This window comes from Leptopilina boulardi, unplaced genomic scaffold (genome assembly GCF_019393585.1).
Source record: "Leptopilina boulardi isolate dan_hultmark-lab unplaced genomic scaffold, ZJU_Lbou_2.1 LbouV2_266, whole genome shotgun sequence".
NCBI classification, from domain to species: Eukaryota; Metazoa; Arthropoda; class Insecta; order Hymenoptera; family Figitidae; genus Leptopilina; species Leptopilina boulardi.
This window is the reverse complement of record NW_026137825.1, coordinates 3,821,834-3,843,767: the sequence shown is the minus strand read 5'-3', so window position 1 is coordinate 3,843,767 and position 21,934 is coordinate 3,821,834. Positions and strand designations below refer to the sequence as shown.

At 26.9% G+C, this 21,934-nt stretch overlaps 1 protein-coding gene across 1 annotated transcript in view; it reads left to right on the top strand.

Annotated features, from left to right (window-relative positions):
* Positions 1-20,607, top strand: part of LOC127281258 (zinc finger protein 609-like) — a 29,003-nt gene extending 8,396 nt beyond the window's left edge. Inside the window, exons 3-6 of the mRNA XM_051304879.1 lie at positions 7,780-7,903; positions 9,379-10,418; positions 10,539-12,289; positions 15,246-20,607. Coding sequence (XP_051160836.1) covers positions 7,780-7,903; positions 9,379-10,418; positions 10,539-12,289; positions 15,246-15,771 — 3,441 coding nt within the window. The 3' untranslated portion in view covers positions 15,772-20,607. The remainder of the gene's footprint in view (positions 1-7,779; positions 7,904-9,378; positions 10,419-10,538; positions 12,290-15,245) is intronic.
* The last annotated feature ends 1,327 nt before the right edge of the window (positions 20,608-21,934 follow it).

Here is a 21,934-nt window from a genome sequence, read left to right as displayed (position 1 = left end):
CCCTTCACAGAAAATTAAAAGGCATTAAAATAAGCTGCAACGCTTATTATTTTAATCCAATTTTGCTAATTTTAATCCATTTTGGTATTAAAATAAGCAAAATTGTATCTTTACTTACTGCACGGAAAATTTTTGGTGCACCGGTTGTATTGGTTAGTAAAGAAACTCTTGTATTTTAAAATTGGACATCAGTTATCCCGGTTTGGGGCAAGTTATGTCCCCTATGGTGCGTCTGATGTCCCCTACAATTCTTCAGACCCACCAAATCACGATAACAGTTGCCCTTAACCCATAGTACAACGCACTTCTACCATAGATTAAGCGTCTGATGCACCAAAATTTTCTCCGTGTGTAACGAACCAAGTGGTACTTTTTTTTTATTTTTAAAAATCCTTGCTTAAGAATAAGAATTCTTATATTTATAATTTTAATATCAGAAAATAAATATATTTAATGATTCATCAATTGAGTCATTCACTTGTTATTACTTATGGTGCGATTCCAAGTGAGATTTTGACTTTTTCGGAGTAGGTTAACCGATTGCAATGAAACTTTGGAATTTTGTTATATATAGTAAGACTAATCTTTAACGTAAATTTCAGCCTAAAATATTTGTTAGTTTACGAGATTTGCAATAATAACAAAAAATTTAAAACTGCTATATCTTCCGTTCTAATAAACGGATTGAGGTCTACTTTTTTTTAAAATGTCAAGGAAAATGAGAGGAATAAATCTCTTTCAGAACATTTTTTTATAATTTTACAACTAAAAAAATTATTAAATAATAATTGAATAACTTTCGCGCGACTATCTAAAATTCAATCACTTAAAAGCTAAAATGATCTTACCTGTGTTTTCTTTAATGTTCCAAAGGATTTTTATTGTAAATGTAAGTTTAACTTAAGAAATTTTATTAATTTATTAGTATAAACAATTGAGATTTCTGCTAGTTGACGTGCAGACGACATTGCGCACGCAGCATTCTCACATAGCCAATTTAGTCCACGAATCACGTCAGTTGGCTATGTGAGAATGCTGCGTGCGCAATGTCGTCTGCACGTCAACTAGCAGAAATCTCAATTGTTTATACTAATAAATTAATAAAATTTCTTAAGTTAAACTTACATTTACAATAAAAATCCTTTGGAACATTAAAGAAAACACAGGTAAGATCATTTTAGCTTTTAAGTGATTGAATTTTAGATAGTCGCGCGAAAGTTATTCAATTATTATTTAATAATTTTTTTAGTTGTAAAATTATAAAAAAATGTTCTGAAAGAGATTTATTCCTCTCATTTTCCTTGACATTTTAAAAAAAAGTAGACCTCAATCCGTTTATTAGAACGGAAGATATAGCAGTTTTAAATTTTTTGTTATTATTGCAAATCTCGTAAACTAACAAATATTTTAGGCTGAAATTTACGTTAAAGATTAGTCTTACTATATATAACAAAATTCCAAAGTTTCATTGCAATCGGTTAACCTACTCCGAAAAAGTCAAAATCTCACTTGGAATCGCACTATGTCGAGATTGGAATGAGTAGTGTCATCAAAGGTTAATAATCCTCCTTAAATAAATCACATAGTAATAATTATCAAAATTTTCTCAAAATTCTATAAGACTAAATTTAAGGAACCCCGAATTTCTCCAATGATTTACTTTTATTAGTAGTTTTTAAAATTCTAAACTTTAGAATGGTAAAACGAGTTGAGAAAAATTTGCCAAAACTTTAACCCAAAAGTACTGGCCCATCTCGGCTCTCTTCAGATATTAATTCCACATTATTTTCTGAGTAATTTGAATCTAAGATGAAAAACATTAGTAGAGGGATTTTTGAATAAACTCGATTTGTATAAATTCTTTTTCAAGTTGGCGAGTATTCAATTTAGAAGTGTCAGAATTAAAATTCAATGTTTCGACGTTTTTCCGAAACAAAAAAGGAACGGGTTTTTCTTCATGACTGCTAGCTTTTGACATTTTTGAGCGAACAGTAATCGAATTGATAATTATTCAACTGTTTCAAAGTAAAAAATTTACTATAAAAAGTTAAAAATACACAAAAATCATTTTTATTGAAAAATCCGTCTACGGATTTTTTTCATCTTAGGTTTAAATTATTCAGAAAATAATGTGGAATTAATATCTAAAAAGTGCCTATAGATGGGCCAGTACTTTTGGGTTAAATTTAGTCCAAACCAAACGTGTTTGATTTTTCCAAAATTTGAAGAATTTTTGCGCGGATTAGTTTGTCCAATGAACTCAAGGCTTCATTTTTACATTTTGAAAGAGTGTATACCAAATTCTTAGAGCGATTCCTTAAAATCGATACAAAAATAAATACTTTCTCATTTATATTAAAAATTTAATTTAAAAATTAACCATTCAAATATACCAAAACACATTGTTTCAGATTTTGATCAAATCTATATACACAGAAAACGTAAATATTCTTGTTTTTTTATTTCCGTAAAGTTTATAATGGACATTTTAGAGGATTTTGAAATAAAAACTTATAGTCATTTTATATTTTAACTTTTGAGAAATGTCTGTAAATTTTTATTAAATTTCTCAAAATCCTCTGAAATGTCAATTATAAATTTTACGGCAATAAAAACTAGAATATTTAAGCTTTCTTTTTACACTTAAAAATTGTCTCATACTGACAATTGTTTTCTAGGGGGGGGGGTCATTTTGATATTGAATGCTTCATATAAAAGAAAAGTGCCGAATACAGATAGATATTGATAATAATGATAGAAATTATTGGTCGTTACAATCATATTTATGTGTAATGCAATATTCGTAGAATGGATACAGATATCAGATGGTTGCCACGCTACTTTTGCAATATTCTATAAATCTTGAAAAAAAATCAGGGAATTTTAGTCTATAGCAAAAGCGAAGAAAAGTATATAAGAAGCAAAAAATTATAGGTTATGTTTTGAAATTTTTAAGTGAAAATACACATCTATAACTTTTTTGCTTCTTAGGTACATATCTTCGCAACTGCTATATGTTTTTGGGGGCGCTAAATCCGAATCCCAGGTCTGTTTAATCTCATCAGATCAGGATTCCGCAATAACTTCAAAAAACACATTAAAAACACTTTTTTTGAGGTTATGGCAGAATCATGAAAGTTAAATGGACCTTGGATTCGGATTCAGTAATCTCAAAAACATAGCCTAATTCAAAAATGAAGTTACGGTTTTTCAGTTTTGCACGGCAGCATAGTCAGACCCCCCTAGATTGGAACGTTTTTTGTGTGGCTGTGTATTTAAAAATGAATGTTTAATGACGCTACGATTATCACTAATCATAACCTAAAATTTGGTTTGTCTTTAAATTCCCTTTTCACTAGTAGATAGTAAAATCCACTAACTCATTTCTACCGTCGGGAATTGTTTACGTGGTCTTCGGATTCTACTCTCTAAATCTAAAGTAGTAAAAATTTTAACTAATTCGAATTAGTGACTCACTTTTTACTTTTCAATTAGTAGAATTTAACTAAATAATAGTAGAAAAAAAAGGGAAATTTTTTACTATCGAATTAATGAAATTTAACTAATTTAAAAACAAAAAGTGAGTCTCTAGTTAAAATTTCTATGCATTTCTGACAAATTTTGCTCTGGAAATAGTAAAAAATATTATTTCTGTAGTAAATCTTATTTTAGGAGTAATTTTTCTTATTTCCGAAGCAAAAGTTGCTAGAGATGTGCAGAACTTTTGGACAATTTAGGTTTTACTTTTGTAAGTATAGTAAAAGTTACTTTATATTTTTTTTCATGTAGAGTTTAGTTTTTTTGGTGCAGTCACAATAATAGTACACTCAGAAAAATTCTTGGTAAATTTTATTTTATTTACTATTTCTTCTAGTTCCAAGAGGCTCCAGTTAAAAAACTATAGTATAAAAAACAATTTCAAAAATAGTTACACTAACAGTAAAATCTACTATTTCTGTAGTAAATTTAACTGATAATAGTTATTTTAATGATTTAAATGACAGTTATTTCAACTGAAAATATTCAAAATTTTAACTGGCTTAAATTAACTATTTAAATTTAGTACTATTAACTAAATATTTCAGTAAAACAAAATCATTCTAAATATGATAGTTTTAAATACTTTTTTTAACTATACCCAAAAGAGTGATTATTTTTACCAATGCAAGTTTTTTGAGTGTAGATGTTTATTTCCTTATTATAGGTATATATATTTTTTTCTAAGTATTCTTTTTTCTCAATGGGTTACTTTTACCTCGCATTTTTTTTTTTACACTTACGATTCAGTGAAAATATTTCGAGCTGGACCGTCAGATTGATTGGTTGGTGTTCATATGTATGTAGTCCAAGCAATATTTGACCGGTGAGCACGTCAACGGGTGAGAGAGAGAGAGAGAGAGGTTGAAACGGCTGATAGGATACGACCGTGGTAGCGGAGGTCGGGGGTGAAATCAATACTCTGCGGTCTCCGCCCTCGAGGGTAACGCAAACTAACACTATCTTAAATTCAGCACACACTTCTCACTTTTCTGTACCTTCAGATGCTACATCTTCTATATAGTATACGTGTATTTTTTATTCCCTTTTTTTTCAAAATAATGTTGATAAAGAAATTATATAGACACGTATTTACTATCTACATATATAGTATATTAGCGTTATACAAAGTAGTGCTTCTAAGTCGTTTCTTATCACTGTTAAATATGTGCATTGAGTTAAGTAAATACCTTCTGATAAATGACAGTCAAAATTATTTAATAATATTGGAAAATATGATTATTTTTAAAAAGCATAAGTGCCAATAAGAAGGGGGGAGGGTCCATTGTAGAAGAAAAGACAATAACAAAATCTAATTTCAATTGGAGAAAATAAAAAAAAATTAGGAAATCTGCTCTGTTAAAAGTAAAAATCAAGTAAGTTTGAAAGTTGATACAAACGATTTTCATCCTTATGCGGTTTTTTGGACAGCAAAAATGTTATCTCATTTTGTAACTTGCGATCGTATTTTATAGTTAGAAATCGGATTATACAACTTTACGCGCAGAAAAATTGAAATTTCAATCTCGAAAAAGTGTTGGCTTGAGATATTTTAATTATCTCCGTGAAATGAATTGAATGAAATTTTTGTATCTTTTTCTTGTCGAACTATATATTGGTTGCCAATAGTGGACTTTTGATAAAATTTTTGGATGATATTGCCATTAATCCAATATTGATTTCGCTGACAAGACAAATAATGAATATTCAAATTTTTGACTACTAAGACTGGACTATTATTGAAAAGCAATGATCGATTTCCAAATACCTGCCCAGTTTTCGTAGACATTTAATAACCATAAGCTTTTGAGAATCTGTTTTTTGTTTTGGCAATCGAAGATGGACCATAATGATTGGCAACTTCGTGAACATGCCAAGATTTTACCAATTGTGGTACAATATTGGATGCCAATGGTTTGACAAGAAAAAAAGCGATTGGGAATCATCATTGGTCCATTATTTAGCCAATCGTAACCAATGGTAATTTTCCATTGGGTATCGCAGATTAATAAGGTTCATACTAATTTTCAGTATGGTCAAAAACTGATACAAGTTCGGAAAGCAAAGTTAGTACCAGTTTTTGACCAAATAATATCCGAAAATTAACATGGTTTATGTATTAATTTATGTACCATGTTAATTTTTGGTATTATTTGGTCAAAAACTGGTACTAGCTATGCTCTCAAAATGTAGCAGTTTTGCTCTCAAAACGTACCAGTTTTTGACCATACTGAAAATTAGTACAGACCTTATTAGATTTCCATAATATTTGGTGTTTATAACTAGTACTAGCTTTGCTTTCAGAACTCGTACCAGTTTTTGACCATACTGAATATTAGTATAGATCTAATTAATTTTCGGATATTACTTGGTCATAAACTGGTACAAGTTCGGAAAGCAAAGCTAGTACCAGTTTTTTTGACCAAATAATATCGAAAATCAACATGGTTTATGTGTTAACTTATGTACCATGTTAATTTTTGGTATTATTTGGACAAAAACTGGTACTAGCTATGCTCTCAAAATGTAGCAGTTTTGCTCTCAAAACGTACCAGTTTTTGACCATACTGAAAATTAGTACGGACCTTATTAAATTTCCATAATATTTGGTGTTCATAACTAGTACTAGCTTTGCTTTCAGAACTAGTACCAGTTTTTGACCATACTGGGTATTAGTATAGATCTAATTAATTTTCGAATATTATTTGGTCAAAAACTAGTATGTATTGGAAAGCAAAGTTAGTACCAGTTTTTGACCAAATAATATCCGAAAATTAACATAGTTCATATTAATTTTCAGTATGGTCAAAAACTGGTACAAGCTAGTACTAGTTACGAATATCAAATATTACGGAAATTTAATAAGGTCTGTACTTATTTTCAGTGTGGTCAAAAACTGGTATATTCAGAAAGTAAAGCTAGTACTAGTTTCTGAAACCAAATAATACCCAAAAATTATTAACGTCTAATTTTCAGTATAGTCAAAAACTGGTACGTTTCAGAGACTAAATAGTACAAAATCATGTTTGTTTTTTGTAATTTTTTTCAGTAAACGCAGTTTCTTATATAAATTCCAAAATAAAAACTGCTATACGGAAAATTGTATGCGCAGTTATATATTATATTCAGAGCTTGAGAAATGATGAAACGCGCGGGATTGGGGAGGATAGAAAAAGCATGTTAGAGAGTCTCTTACTTCTATCATGGTAGCTTAGAGAGGCAAGTTAGTGAGTTTGCAGGTTGAAGGACACTAGGGAGGGATTACGAGTATATACATATATATAGCAAGGTTGCTAAGTTAGTAATTTTTGCTTGGCTAATTTTTTTTTTTTGAAAATTATTCCTCATTCTACTATATCAAATAATTGTCTCAAAAATTGGAAATAAACATTAATTTTCTTTATGAGTTGTAGTAAAATTTTTAATTTTTTTTTAACTTCTTTCAAAGTAAATTCCAAATTGTTCGGAATTTCTGAATTTATATGGCAATAGTAAAAAATACTATTTTCGAAGTACAATTCTTTTTAGAAGTAATTTTTTCTATTTCCGCAAAGCGAAAGTTTCGGACAGTTTAAATATTATTTCTAAACAATTTGAAATGCGTTTCTAAAATCTGTAGAGTAATTTTTTGTCCCAGTTCGAAAAAATTAGGTTAATATATGGAAAAAAAAAATTATATGAATTTTGTTGGCTGTGGAAAACTGAGACTATTTACATGTAGAATCAAGTGACCTAACAAGTCACATGGTCTTAATATGCAATACAAAGTAGACGATGTTTAGCTATTTATATACCATTTGTTTTTTATTTTCTCATATATATTGTAGGTTTTTTTTTGTGTCTTCAATAGTATGTTTTTATTATAGGAATTAAAAACATTGAATATTTAGTTGTCATTTTCTGTTATTATAAATAAAATAGTGTCTAAGGATTATAAAAAAAAAAAAAAAATACTTTAGAAATGCATTAACTACCTTTGTTTTTATCGAGAATTAACAATTAAATGGTTATATTTTTCTTTTAATCTACACCTGAAATTATACATGTTTATCATATTTTTTTTTTACGATCAAAAACTTGTAAACTCTTGTTTTCGTGAATGGATAATATTTTGAATTCCATTTTAGTTGTACTTTAAAAAGTACCTAGATTTTTTATTGTTATTATTTTGTATTTTTAAAAATTTTAATTATATACTGACAATTGGAATATTAAAATTAATTTGTTTTTATTTTGTTACAGGACATGTCTGATGTATGCGTAGGAACAAGTGTGGGGACTATTACGGAACCTGAGTGCTTAGGACCATGTGAACCTGGTACCTCTGTAACTCTTGAAGGAATCGTATGGCATGAAACTGAAGGAGGTAATAATCCTTGATATTATTATTATTATTATTATTATTTTACGGAAAAAAAAAACTTTACCTGGAACAGCGATATATTTCACTAAAACAACGAAAGTTTTTCGCTATTCTAGAGAAACATATCGTTGTTTCAGTTAAAGATTTTTTCCGTGTATTACTATTATTATTACTATTATTATTATTATTACTATTACTATTATTAATATTTCTAAATGGTTCACCGAAGAAAAAATATTCTAAAATTTAGAATATACACTTGGGACCTATTTTAGAATATTTTATACTTAAATTTAGTATGTAATATTCTTAAAATTGGACTATATTCTTGATACTTAGTATATATTCTAAATGCTAAAAATGTATACTAAATACTAAGAATATATTCTAATTTTAAGAATTTAACATACTGAATTTAAGTATAAAATATTCTAAAATAGGTACCAAGTATATATTATAAATTTTAGAATATTTTTTTTTTCGGGGTTTAAATATTCGAAAATTAAAAATAGTAAAATAGTAAAACTTACTTACTTACATACTTACTGAGCACAGGCCTTCGTTTAGATGTAAGAAGTTAGTTAACTCGTGTCACGCGTAGTAGGGGAATACGAATATATATACAGATACACACTATAACTAACAAGCTGGAATGAGGTTCCGAATTGACCCGACGAGAATCCGAATTTAGACGAAGTTCACTTAAGTTTGCTTCCATCGACATGCATATAGTGTCTGGCTTATATACCACACACTTTTTAGAAAGAAAAAACTTGTTCAAATCGCATTAACTAAGTATTTACTTTGATAAATATACGAAACATAACCTCTAAATGTATAAATTTAACAAATGACGCTAAAATTTTTTTTTATAAAATTCACCGACACCATCAAAATATATTTTAAATGAAAGTTTTTATTTTTACCTTACAGGATTGTTGTACTATACCTGAAGTATTCTTTGGTAGAACGATGCTGAAGTTAACTAAATTTATGATCGACGAATTTTAGAGAAATATATATATATATTTTTTTAATTCAAAATTCTATGAATTTTATAATTTTTGTCTTGAATTGCAATCTTAATTAACAAATTTGTAAAAATTATTTTTTAAACAAAGAAAACGTATGAAATTTTTTTTTTTAATCCGTTAATCATAAATTGTGAACTAAAGCATTGTTTTGTAGGCACAATTTTAGAAATAGAATATGCGAGCGTTATATTTTTTAAAAAATCGATTATAAATACATTTATTAGTACCCGTACAACAATTCTGTAAAGCACGGGTACTGCAACCTTAATGTATATTATTTTAATTTTTAATTCCCCTCATAATGCAAAATATGTGACGCAAATTATTCTATAAGAATTATTAATTAGAATTTTCATTTTAAAATATTCTATTAAATATATAATTATTTTTTTAAACGAAATATCATAAAAATGATTCGTTTTTTCTTTTTTTTTTTTGTTACAGGTGTATTAGTTGTAAATGTAACGTGGAGAGGTAAAACTTATGTGGGCACATTACTGGATTGTACAAGACATGATTGGGCGCCGCCACGATTTTGTGACTCGCCAACAAGTGATTTAGATGCAAGAACGCCTAAGGGTCGTGGTAAAAGAGGTCGTGCAGCAGCTAATACAACTCCTGGAAATGATCTCAGCAATTTTACCGAGACAAGAAGTTCTGTTCATAGTAAATTGAGAAATGGCGGTGGTAAAGGTCGTCGTGGCGCTCAAAGTTCACCGGCAGCAAGTCCAAGTCCCGCGTCATCGGTGACAGTGACAACGGCCAATACAACGACATCTTCATTTGTACCCCCTCGCGCTGATCCCGCAGCAAAAAGAAAGTCACGTGGACCCGAGGAAGATGACAAAAGCAAAAGAAGAGCACCACCACCGCCAACGCCAACAAGTGGCTCACCTCCCGCAAGTCCAATTCTATTGGAATGCCCTGAACCTAATTGTAGTAAAAAATATAAGCACATTAATGGACTGAAATATCATCAAAGCCACGCACATGGCTCAGCCGATGATGATGATACTAAAGAAGGTATCACAAGTATGTCTGAGAATGATGAGAGCAATATTGAAACCCCAAGTCCAGCGACACCGGTTAAATCGCCTTCGGAGAAAATGGAAGCCGTCACGCCTATTAGAATTGCAAGTCCCACGAATACGTCAATACCCCCCGAGACACCACCCCCACCGCCGAGAGTTCCATCTCCGATTAGCAATGAAACGCCATTAATCGTTGGAAGCACTGCTGCTGTTGCTGCTGCTGCGGCAGCTGTTGTCACTGTACCCACTGTTGCAGCAACTTCGTCGTCATCGTCGTCGTCATCATCCTCGTCGTCGTCCTCATCATTATCACTGTCGTCAGCGGGAGCTGCCATCAATATTACTGTACCAACGGTCACTTCGGATAAGAGTATCGTTAAACCAGGTGTTCTTCGCTTTGGACAGGATGAGCAAATATCTTCACAAGCCAATGCACCTTGTCTCAGGCAACTGGTAATTATCATCAATGGAATAGTTAAAGTTCAATTTTTAGAATTTTATTCTATCCTCGTTAAGCTTAGAGAAAATTAATTCTTTTTTACAAAAATTAATGGACTGTTTTTTCGTTTTTAGGTACAGCAGCAAACGTCGCCTCTGCAATCATCAAATCCCAATCCATCAAGTCCAAATCCTCGTTCGAGTCAATCTCCAAGGCCAGTACAAACAAGTTCACTTCCCAGCCCAGGAATTCCACAGCCCCTTAATATCCCTCAACCCCCACAAACGACGACGACAACAACAACAACGACGACAACTCAACTACAACACTCAATTCAAAGTAGTATTGTCTCATCTCAACAATGTCTTTCTAACGCACCACCACCACTACCTCATCATCATCATCTTCATCATCACCATCATCAAACAACTCAACAATCACATCATCAACTTCAATCTGTACCACCTCCCCTCACATCTAATAATCAACTTCTTACTTCTCAACAACAACAACAACAACAGCAGCAACAACAGCAACAGCAACAACAACCACCGCCACATTCGCAACAAAATCAACAAACAAACCTACTCACATCATCGCATCCCGGTCTTCAAAATCTCTCGACCAATCAAATGCCAAGCCAATCGACTTTACAATCAACACCAGGCGCAACGCATCTTCAATCATATTCAAACGTTGGTCTACATACAAAAATACCCCAATTCAAAGTTAAACCAACTGCCGCCTTAATGCCCGAACAAGACAAAAGTAAAGATCTCCGTTCAACGAAACCACAAGGCTACAAGAAAAAATCACGTAAATCACCAGGTGGTAGTCCACATCCATCGCCCCTTGAATCGCCATTAATTGATTCAGGACGTGAGGATGTACAATCGCCCGCCTATTCTGATATATCCGATGATGCAACACCCGATTCTGATAATATTGACAAAGGCTTAAAGCCAATACACCAAGAAAAAGATACAAAGACTTCACAAAGTCATTTGCCAACACAATTTAATATGTATCCTTATTATGGCCAGTCACAGTATCTTGTTCCAACTGTACAGGACAAAACTGGACAGGATCAAACAAAAATAAGTGATCTCACATCAAAACAAGAGATTGTTAAACCTCTCAATATACCACAGATGCCTTCAATCAATAGCTTGCAAAGTATTGCGGCAGAAAAAGAAAAATCCAATAAGGATATAACGCAAACGCAGCCACATTATTATGCAAGTTATGGTGCTTATATGCCACCTGGTTATCCTTATCAGCAACAACTTGCACAACCGCCACCAACGCAAATTCAAATTCAAGACACCGAGGTGCATGAACAAAAATTATGTAAAATTAAACAGGAACCTCAGCCAACGAATTTGAAGGATAAACAACATGAGAATCATCAAATACTTAAAGAAAGTATTGAAATGAAAAGTCAAATGACGCCCTATCATGTTTATCATGGTACACAAAGAGCACCGCCACCAACGAGTTCATCGCAAATGCAAGATGACAGAAGATATTATCTTTATCCCGGTGATCAAAGGCGAAAAGATGAATGTCCCATTAAACAAAGTCAATCGAAACCATCAATACCACCTAGTCCTAAGCATCAAACATCAAAGCAAGATAAACCACAGGAGATTGTGAAAAATGAGGATATTAAAATTAAACAGGAAGGCGTTAAACCAACAATGGAAACGCAAGGACCACCACCGCCTCCAACTTCGCAATATGCTTATATTCATCCTGGTTATATGCCACCGCAGCATTATGGAGCTTTGAGTTTTGATCCAGGACATCCGGTTTATCGTGGGTTGAGTCCAATGCTAGTTCCGGGTCCATACAGTGGCAATCCTTATCTTCATCAATTGCCAAGGTAAATTTATTTTATTTAATTGTAAAATCAAATGTTATTGAAATTATGTTTTTTTTTTGGGACGCATGATTATGTTCGAAAAATCATTAGTCATAATTTTATTGAATTTTATTTGTCCTAGTTTTGAGCCGAATTTTTATTTGTTCGAAATAGCATTTATTCAGGCCTCAGATTAAACGACTTTTGCGACTATTTCCGACTTTTCTTTTTTCAAAAATACGATTTTTTCGACTTATTTTAATAAAATAAGACTTTTTCGACTTTTTTACATTTTTAAAAAATTTTTTTTAATAAAATACGTTTTTTTTTTTTAGTATAAAATGCATTAATTATTTTTAATAATTTTAATGAAATTCATCACAAATTCAATTATTTCAAAAATATTTTTCAATTAAAATATTTTATGAAATTTAACAATTGTTTAAAAAAATTTTTTTAAATTGAATAAAATTACCAAAAATTTTTAATTCAAAATCACAAATCAATTCAAAATCTTTTAAAATTCATTTATTTTCAAAAATTTCAATTTAAAATCAACTAAAATTCAATTATTTTCAAAATCTTTCAAAATTCAATTATTTTCAAAATTTTCAATTTAAAATCAACTAAAATTCAATTATTCTCAAAAATTTCAATTCAAAATTCAATTATTATTAAAATTTTCAATCAAAAATCAACTAAAATTCAATTATTATCCAAAATTTCAATTGAAATTTAATTATATTCAAAAATTTGAATTTAAAAGCTTCTAAAATTTAATTATTTCTAAAATCCTCCTGAAATTCAATTATTTTTAACTATTTTTATAATCTTCTTCTAAAATTCAATTATCTAAAATCATTTTGCAATTAAAAAGATTTTTAAGTTCAATTTTTGTAATTACTGACAAATTCTTCAATTATTTTCCAAAATTTTAATTCAAAATCTTTAAAAATTCAATTATTTTCAAAATTTTCAATTTAAAATCAACTAAAATTGAATTATTCTCAAAAATTTCTATTCAAAATTCAATTATTATTAAAATTTTCAATCAAAAATCAACTAAAATTCAATTATTATCCAAAATTTCAATTGAAATTTAATTATATTCAAAAATTTGAATTTAAAAGCTTCTAAAATTTAATTATTTCTAAAATCCTCCTGAAATTCAATTATTTTTAACTATTTTTATAATCTTCTTCTAAAATTCAATTATCTAAAATCATTTTGCAATTAAAAAGATTTTTAAGTTCAATTTTTGTAATTACTGACAAATTCTTCAATTATTTTCCAAAATTTTAATTCAAAATCTTACAAAACTCTTACAAAATTTAATGATTTTGAATAATTTTATTATAATATTCTTAAAAAATTCAATTATTTAAAATTATTTATATTTTTATTTTATTTTATTTATTTTTTTCAATTAAAAACTTTTGAAATTCACTGTTTGTCTGTATTTCTTAGAAATAATTCATCACCAAAAAATTTCAATTAAAAATCACTTGAAGTTCAACTATTTTCAAAATTCTGAATTTGTAAATCTTGGAAAATTCAATTATTAAAAAAAAAAAAAATTGTTATCTTAAATTTTTTGATAATTTTTAATTCTGAAAATTTAATTATTGTCTGAAACTAGACAGAATGTTTTAAATTTTTAGTAGAAATTTGTCATACTTAATTAAAATTTTTTAAATATACGTCTTCGATTCTGAAATATTTTAAATAAATTGTTTTTTCTAATAATATTCCTATAAAATTATTCTTATTGAGAAATTAATAAAATGTATTTAATATCTAATAACATTAATCATTTAAAATAAATTTTTTAATAACTAATTAAATTTAATTAAAATTAAAAAAATCGACTTTTTCTACTTTTTTTTGGAATGTAAATTGCCTAAAACGACTTTTTTTACGCCATAAAATTGATCTGAGGCCTGTAATAATAAAAGCATCAGAGAAATATTTTTATCAAAGAAAATAACAATTTTTGAATTAGGGCTGATAAAAATTATGATTTTTTTTTAAACAAATAAAAAAAAATCCGATTTTTATTAAAAATACTGAAAAAATATAAAAAAGCTGAATTTGTTGAAAAAAAATCCACTTTTGGAAAAAAAAAATGAAGAAAAATAAAAATTTTCCATCATTTAAACAAAGAAAAGTATTTTGTCAGATTCAGGGAGAAGGATAAAATTTTTTTTCTGGAAATCAGAGAAAAATTAAATTAAATTTTTGTGACAACCCTGATTGAAAAAAATCGTGTTTCTAAAATTTTCAAAAGGTAACTTTTTTTTTATTTGAGACGCTTGAATTTCTGTTAAATAACAATTGGAAGAAATAAACATTACATTTTTTTTTTAAATTGAATAAAAATAAAATAAATAAAAATTATTTACGAACTTACAGAAAAAAAGAAGGAAAAACTCAAAAAAGTTAAATAATTTTTATTTGACAAGAAACTTTTGGGTAAAAATAAATTTTTTTAAATTCTACAACTGAATCTTTCAAAATTTGATATCAATTTCAAAATATTTGTTTATGTTTTTTTTCAAAATTTTATAAAAAAAAAATATCTTATTTTATTCATTGAAATATTCTCTACAATTTTTTTTTTTTTTTTTCAAAATGATGTTGAAAATATTTTATTTGAAAAATTACAAAATAATGAAAAAAATTGTTTTTATTAAATAATTTTCTTATTTTTATTGTCTTATTTTCGTATATTTTCGAATTTTTTCAATGTTTTAATTGTTTTTTTTATATTATAAATAATAATAAACATCATGTTTATACTGGAGATAAATAATTTTAGTAGATAAATAGCTAAAAATCTTATTTTTCTTTTCTTTTTCAATTTATTCATTTTCATTTTCTTTTTATTATAAATAATAACTATTTGTTTATACTGTAAATAAAATAATTTTATTAAATAGCTAAAAAAAAAAAATTTGTTTTATCAATTTTCCTCTAGGTATCATGGCGCCGCAGAAGATTTGAGCAGACCACCAGCAGGAAAGGCACTCGATCTTCTGCAGCATCACGCGAACCAGTATTACTCAGCTCATAAAATACATGAACTTCAAGAACGCGCCTTAAAGTCACCGACGCCAAAAGGTGTTAGTTCATCAGCAAGTCCATCGTCAGTTGGCGGTCCAAATCCAACAAGGCCACCAAGTGGTCCACCAACCGGTGTTCCTGGACCACCTCAAGGTCAACAATCGTCAGGCAAACAAAGCCAATCAATGGGACAACAGCCAACAATGGGACAGCAACAGCAGCAGCAGCAACAACAACAACAACAGCAGCAACAATCAACAGTTGGTCAAGTTGAAGTGCCTGGTGTAACTGGAAATCTTGGCAAAGACAGTAGAACATCATCATCGCCACCGCCACCACCTCCTAGATTAGTTCATCATACGCATCTTGATATCGGATACTCGATTTTGAACGGTCAATATCCCGCGCCTTACGGTGGTAAGCCACTTGTCAGGCCCTGACAGTAAGGCTTCCATGAACGTCGCGCTTCCGTGACAAGTGAAAAAGTGACAAGATTCTAACAATTCAGAATCGCCCCTTCCCCCCCATTTATAAATATGAAATCACGCACCCCCCCTCCCCCCCTACTGGCTGACTTTGCACGACATAACCAAAATGCAACGTGATAAAAAAAATGAAAAAAAATAAAAACGGCAAATTCCGCCCTCGTCCAAAATTTTTTCTATTTCACGTCATTTCTTTTTTTTTTTAAATATGCATTAGCCTTTCTTTTTTTTTTAAACCGTCGTCTAAATAATTTTTATTTTTTGTGACGTAAAAACGGTACGAATTGAAATTTTCATTTTTATAATTGAATTTTAATTGAATGAAACGGAAATAATTGAATTATTCCGAAATTTATTTTCTGTCTGAATCAATAAGGGAGGAATAATATTCTCAATGGGGGAATTTTCGTAGTGACGAATTAAAAATTATCGAATTTTCATTTAGGAGAATTTTATAAAGAATTTTGTAAATAATTTTACAATAAGCAAAATAAGATGGAAGATGGATGGAGAAGAATAACAAAATAATAACAGAATGAAAGAATTTTGATGAGGAGAATTTTTATTTAACTAAATTCTGATTTAGTAAAATTTCCATTTAACTAAATTCTGATTTAGATAGAATTTTTATTTAACTAAATTCTAATTTAGTAAAATTTCTATTTTAGAAAAAATTTAAATAAAACAAATTTTCTGATACATTAAATTTTCAATTAATACAATTTTCATTTAAAAAAGTATCAAAGAATCGTAACAAAAGTTAGTTTAATTGTGTATTGTTGTATTTTCAAAGAAAAGAAAAAATTAATTAAATTTTGAATAAAAGCTTCAGTTAAATTTTAAATAATTTAATTTACAAAATTTTAAACAATTAGAAATTAAATTTAAATCAAAATTAAGTTTTCTGTGTCTAGAAACTTTTAATTTTTGATTAAAAATGCAATTTCCAATTCATTAAAATTCTCAAAAATTAAATTACGAAAAATTATTATTAATTAACAAATTTTGTTCTTTTATCGAATTTCTATATTTATCCAAATATTCAACTTAGCAATATTTTTGTTAACTGAATTTTCATTTTACAGAATTTTTTGTATAAAAGAATTTATTTAACAAAACTTTGATTAATGAAAATTTTTTATTAAAAACTAATTTTTGACATGAAAACTAAATGACAATTTTGTTAATTAGAAAATTAAGTTGAATGAAAATTTTCTTTAATAAAAGATTTATTAATTAAGAATTTTGTTAAATATAAATTTTTTTAAATTAAAAATTTTATTATAGAGAAATTCTGTTAAATAAAAATTTTCTTACATAGAAATTCTATTAAATAAAAAATTCGATAATTTTTTTAATTCGACGCCACAAAAATTTCGCCAAATTTAATGTTGAAGAATATTGATGCGTCTCTTTAATAATTGTATATATATATATATTTTTTTTAATCATTAAGTTTTAATTTATTGTCAATTTAGAAGGTTTAAAAACATAATCTTAAACTAAAAATTCTTTAATATTGAAAAAAGAAAACAATAGAAAAAAAAGAAACAATAATATAAAATAATTTTCATATTTCTGATAATCGGATATATGCCAAAAGTCATTTAAAAAAGAAGAAGAAGAATAAAAGAAAATAATTTTAATATATTTAAAAAAAAAAAAAAAAAACTATAAATACGATTTGGAAAAAAATACAAGTCATCAAAATTAAAATTATTTTTATAATAATAATAATCCACGTTTTATTCGATTTAAATAAATAATTCATTTTTTATTATAATCCTTTAAAATTTTGTTTTTTTGAATTTTTTTGAAAATCGAAAATTAAAATTATTTTTTTAAATTCTTGTTTTTATAATTTTTAAATAAATTATTTAAATATTTAAATAAATTCAATACAAATGATTGTAAACTATTTTATGAGGAATAAAATAAGGTATAATTGTCATTATTATTATTATTATTATTATTATTATTATTATTATTATTATTAATAATAAAAAAAAATAATAATAATAATATTGATTAAAATCGAATTTATTTCAAATTGTTTGATTTTTCTGTACAAAAGCGTATTTAGTTTGAGATTATGTCTATTATTAAACTTTCTTAAAAAACCGCTCTTTTCAAAACAAAACAATAAAAAAACAATGGAACCTTTCTCTTTTAATAATTATTGATATACATTGTCAGAGTGAAAAAAAATGACTAGGGAAAAAAAAATTAAAAATCATTACCTGAAATTTAGCGGGAAAAAAAAACTTTTTTTTTTTCATATTTTGTATTTTCAGCACTGAAAAGAATTTATTTTGCATCTAGGTTAATTAAAATTGTATTGATTGTTATTTTTTTCTTTGAAAAAGAAGAAGACTATTTTAAATAATTGAATTGAATAATTATTTTTGTAAAAATTCTCTTATTGTATAGAAAATTCTTTTCAGTACTGTGAAAAAAATATAAAATTCCAATGATTTTTAATTCTTTTTTTAAAACAATTTGTTTTTCAATTTTGTTGAAATTTTGATATATTTCTTTTCAATCGACGATATTTGAGAAACGGAAAACTATGATAATTTTTTTTAAATTTTCATTTACCTAAATACATTCCAAATATCAAATGAAACATTATTTTCAAGCTAAAAAAAAAAAAAAAAAAAAAAAAGCAAACACTGATGCAATATCATTTTAGCTAATTTCAAGTCGTTGTGCAGTAGGCTAGTTCAGACTGTGATAATTATTTGTCGTGCTTCAGATATGCGAAAGCATTTTTTATTTCGAAAAAAGAAAAATTCATTTCGCAATGGTTAGAGTTACTCTAATTTTTTTTTTTTTCTTTTTTTTAAGTAGACTACAGTCTTCCATGTTAATAAAATAAAATCATCACCTTTGCACCAATCTTTTAAGAGTAAAAAAAAAAGAATACATATTTGTACAAAAATCATTTTGTATTAGAAACAGTGAGAAAGAAAAATCTAATTTTAAAATTAATTAGAAAATTGGACTGAAATTTATATATATATATAGGCCCAACAATTTTTTTTTTTTTGAAATGAGTTAATTTTATACTATAAATATAATGTGTATATTCTATTTCTGCTTTCGTGGTTGAGAAAATGCAACCAGAAAAATTCAGAGCGATCTGTTAACGATCACTGCCATGATTAAACGCGCAAAACTGGAAATACTTAAATTCTATAGAAAAACGACTTGAATAAAATATTTTAAACTTTTGTTTTTTTAAATATATATATAGGACGAGGGCGGCTATTACAATAACAACAATGTTCTATTAAAAAAGAAAAAACACGGGATTTTAATTTCTGTAATTATTCACAAAAGTAGCATTATAAGCCAGTTGAAAAATTTTGCATGTTTTTTATACGTTTCCGATTTGCAAAAAAAAAGTATTACAATAAACAATATATATGATATATATATATATAATTTTTTTAACTGTATATAATTACAAATATTTCTAATGAAATAATTAAAAAAAAATTTGACAACTGGTTTTGTTTCGTTCTACTTTTGTTTTCTTTTTTTTTTATGGAAAATTCCGTGTGTATGAGTCTCAGACTCTAAATTAGATTGTATATACTGTAGAATATAAATGTATTATATATACATAATTATACATAGGAATAAAAATATATATATATAAATATAAATAATATAATTATAAGGAAAATAGTACGCGAGACCTCGTGTCTTTTTTTTAAAAATCGAGGATTCTCCTAAAGCGTATCTTGCATTTGATTCAGTTGTCAATCTAAGATTGAATATATTGAAAAAAGAGGGGGAAAAAAAAAAAAAAAAAAAATTAGATAAAAACGTGACATGCTTAAGCGGCAAGTTTCGCTAGACTGAAACTCACAGCGGATATTTGTGGACGTATTTTTTTTTTTTTTTTTCTCTTGTCCTTTTTGGATAATTACACTCGCACATGAGAATTAAAAAAAAAATAATAATAATTCTTATCTGTAAAATGCGAGAGTGATTTTTTCATTTAATTTCCGTGTGAGTTAACAAAGAGTGAAATTTTTAAAAATTGCGCATTTGTGTTTTTGTATATATACAAATTATACAAACTCATACAAATTTCAAAAAAAAAAAAAAAAAATGTATACACAATTATGTATATATATTTTTTTTTTGATTTGTATGCAGTGAGTAAAGAAAAAGCGAAATTAATGTATTTTATTGTAAAGAAAAACAAAAAAAAAAAAACTGCGAACTTGGATTTTTGTAGAAAATTACGTAACTTGCTAAAAAAACAAAAAAAAAAAAAAAATACAACTATCTTCTAGGTCATTTAGTTCTTAATGAAGGAAAAAAAAATACGATTCTAAATAATAAACAGACAGAGAAAGAGAGAGAAATGAAAAAGAAAAAATTGTATGAATGAACGAACGAAAAAATGTGTAAATTTAATCTCGAAATTCCGAGATTTTTCATGAGTGGTATAAAAAAAGAAAGAAAGAAAGAAAGAAAGAAAGAAAGAAATAAGAAGTGAAAAAAGAGGAGAAAAAAAACTAATTACGTATAAATATAGTTCGGTATTATCATCATCATTATTATTTTACTAATAAACGACATTGCGAGATGATAACGTGTATGAGCGAATAATAGGTATTGTATATCCTGTTTTCAGGCGTAAATGAGAATAGTAAAAACGGAACCTTGTTGGGTTGCATAGTGATGCATATGCCAAATCAAAAAAAAAAAAAAAAAAAAAAAAAAAAAAAAAAAAAAAAAAAATGAAAATAAAAATAAAAAAAAAAAAAAAAATGATACATTAATTAAAATTCAAGTCGCGATTTCTCGGTTTTCTACACGTGGGTAGAACACTTTTTAAGTATTAATTAAATACATAGAAAATAAGCGGAGAAAGGGAAATAAAGGAAAAAATCAATACCTGTTTATTCATTTTCTATAATTGTAGAACGATTATTTAATTAGTAAAGTTTGCATATGAATAAAAAATAAGCTTTAATAATACTAATACCAGTTATTATTAATTACTATTATTATTGTTGCTGTTAAATAATTATTCAATATGTGAAGGATAACTACTATTTTTTAATATTATTATTATTATCATTATTATTATTATTTTTATTATTATTATTATTATTATTTTTAATAATAATAAAAAAATAATCCTATAAAAAAGGAGTAAATAAGTAGTTATCCAATTTTACTGTATATATATATATATATATATATATATATATATATATGATTATAATTTCCAGTGTCGAATTAACAGTGTTGAAGACAACAAAGAAGAACAGAAAATTTCAAATTTTTGAAATTTAAAATAATGAATTTAATTTAACAAAAAAAAAATAATACAATTGATAAAGAAATCGATTTTTCAAATTATAATCCCCTGTATTTAGATTTCTTTTTTTTTTTTTTTAATTTCGTACAATTAAAATATTGTTTCGTAATTTTTTCTCTTTCTCCGCTATATAAGAGTATTGGTGGAACAAATTTCAAGAAAATGTCAAAATTTAAAATCTACAATTTTGCATTTTATTCAGAAAATAATTTTCCGAAAAAAAAAAATCATATCCTTTTATTTTTAATTTCTCTAAAAACAGTTTTAGTGAAAAAAAAAAATTATTTTTTAAATTAAAAAATAACTTTAAAATTTGTTTTTTGGAAATTTTCAAAATTAAATGCAATTTTAATAGAAAATTTTGTAAAATTTTGTCAATTTCTTTTTGTTTTGGTCCAAGGAAGAAAAAAAAAAGAATCATTCAAACTCGAAAAAAAATAAATAAATAAAAAATAGTTTGACCCACTCAATTATATATATATATGCTAAATGCACATGTATTTGTGTAATATTCTATACTAATTAGATACCCAAGTACATGTGCAAACACAAATTAACTCTCATCAAATATTTAAATTGTGCACTATGCTCCGACTTGTCCAGACGAATAATAAATAAATTGAAAAATCTTTGGCTTTTCAGTTATATATTAAATAATTAATTTTTAACTTATTCAATATCTGTAGATGAAAGGTTGTGCTGGTAATAAAAAAAAAAAATATATATATATATATATATACACATATATATACATATCAGGTATGTACACAT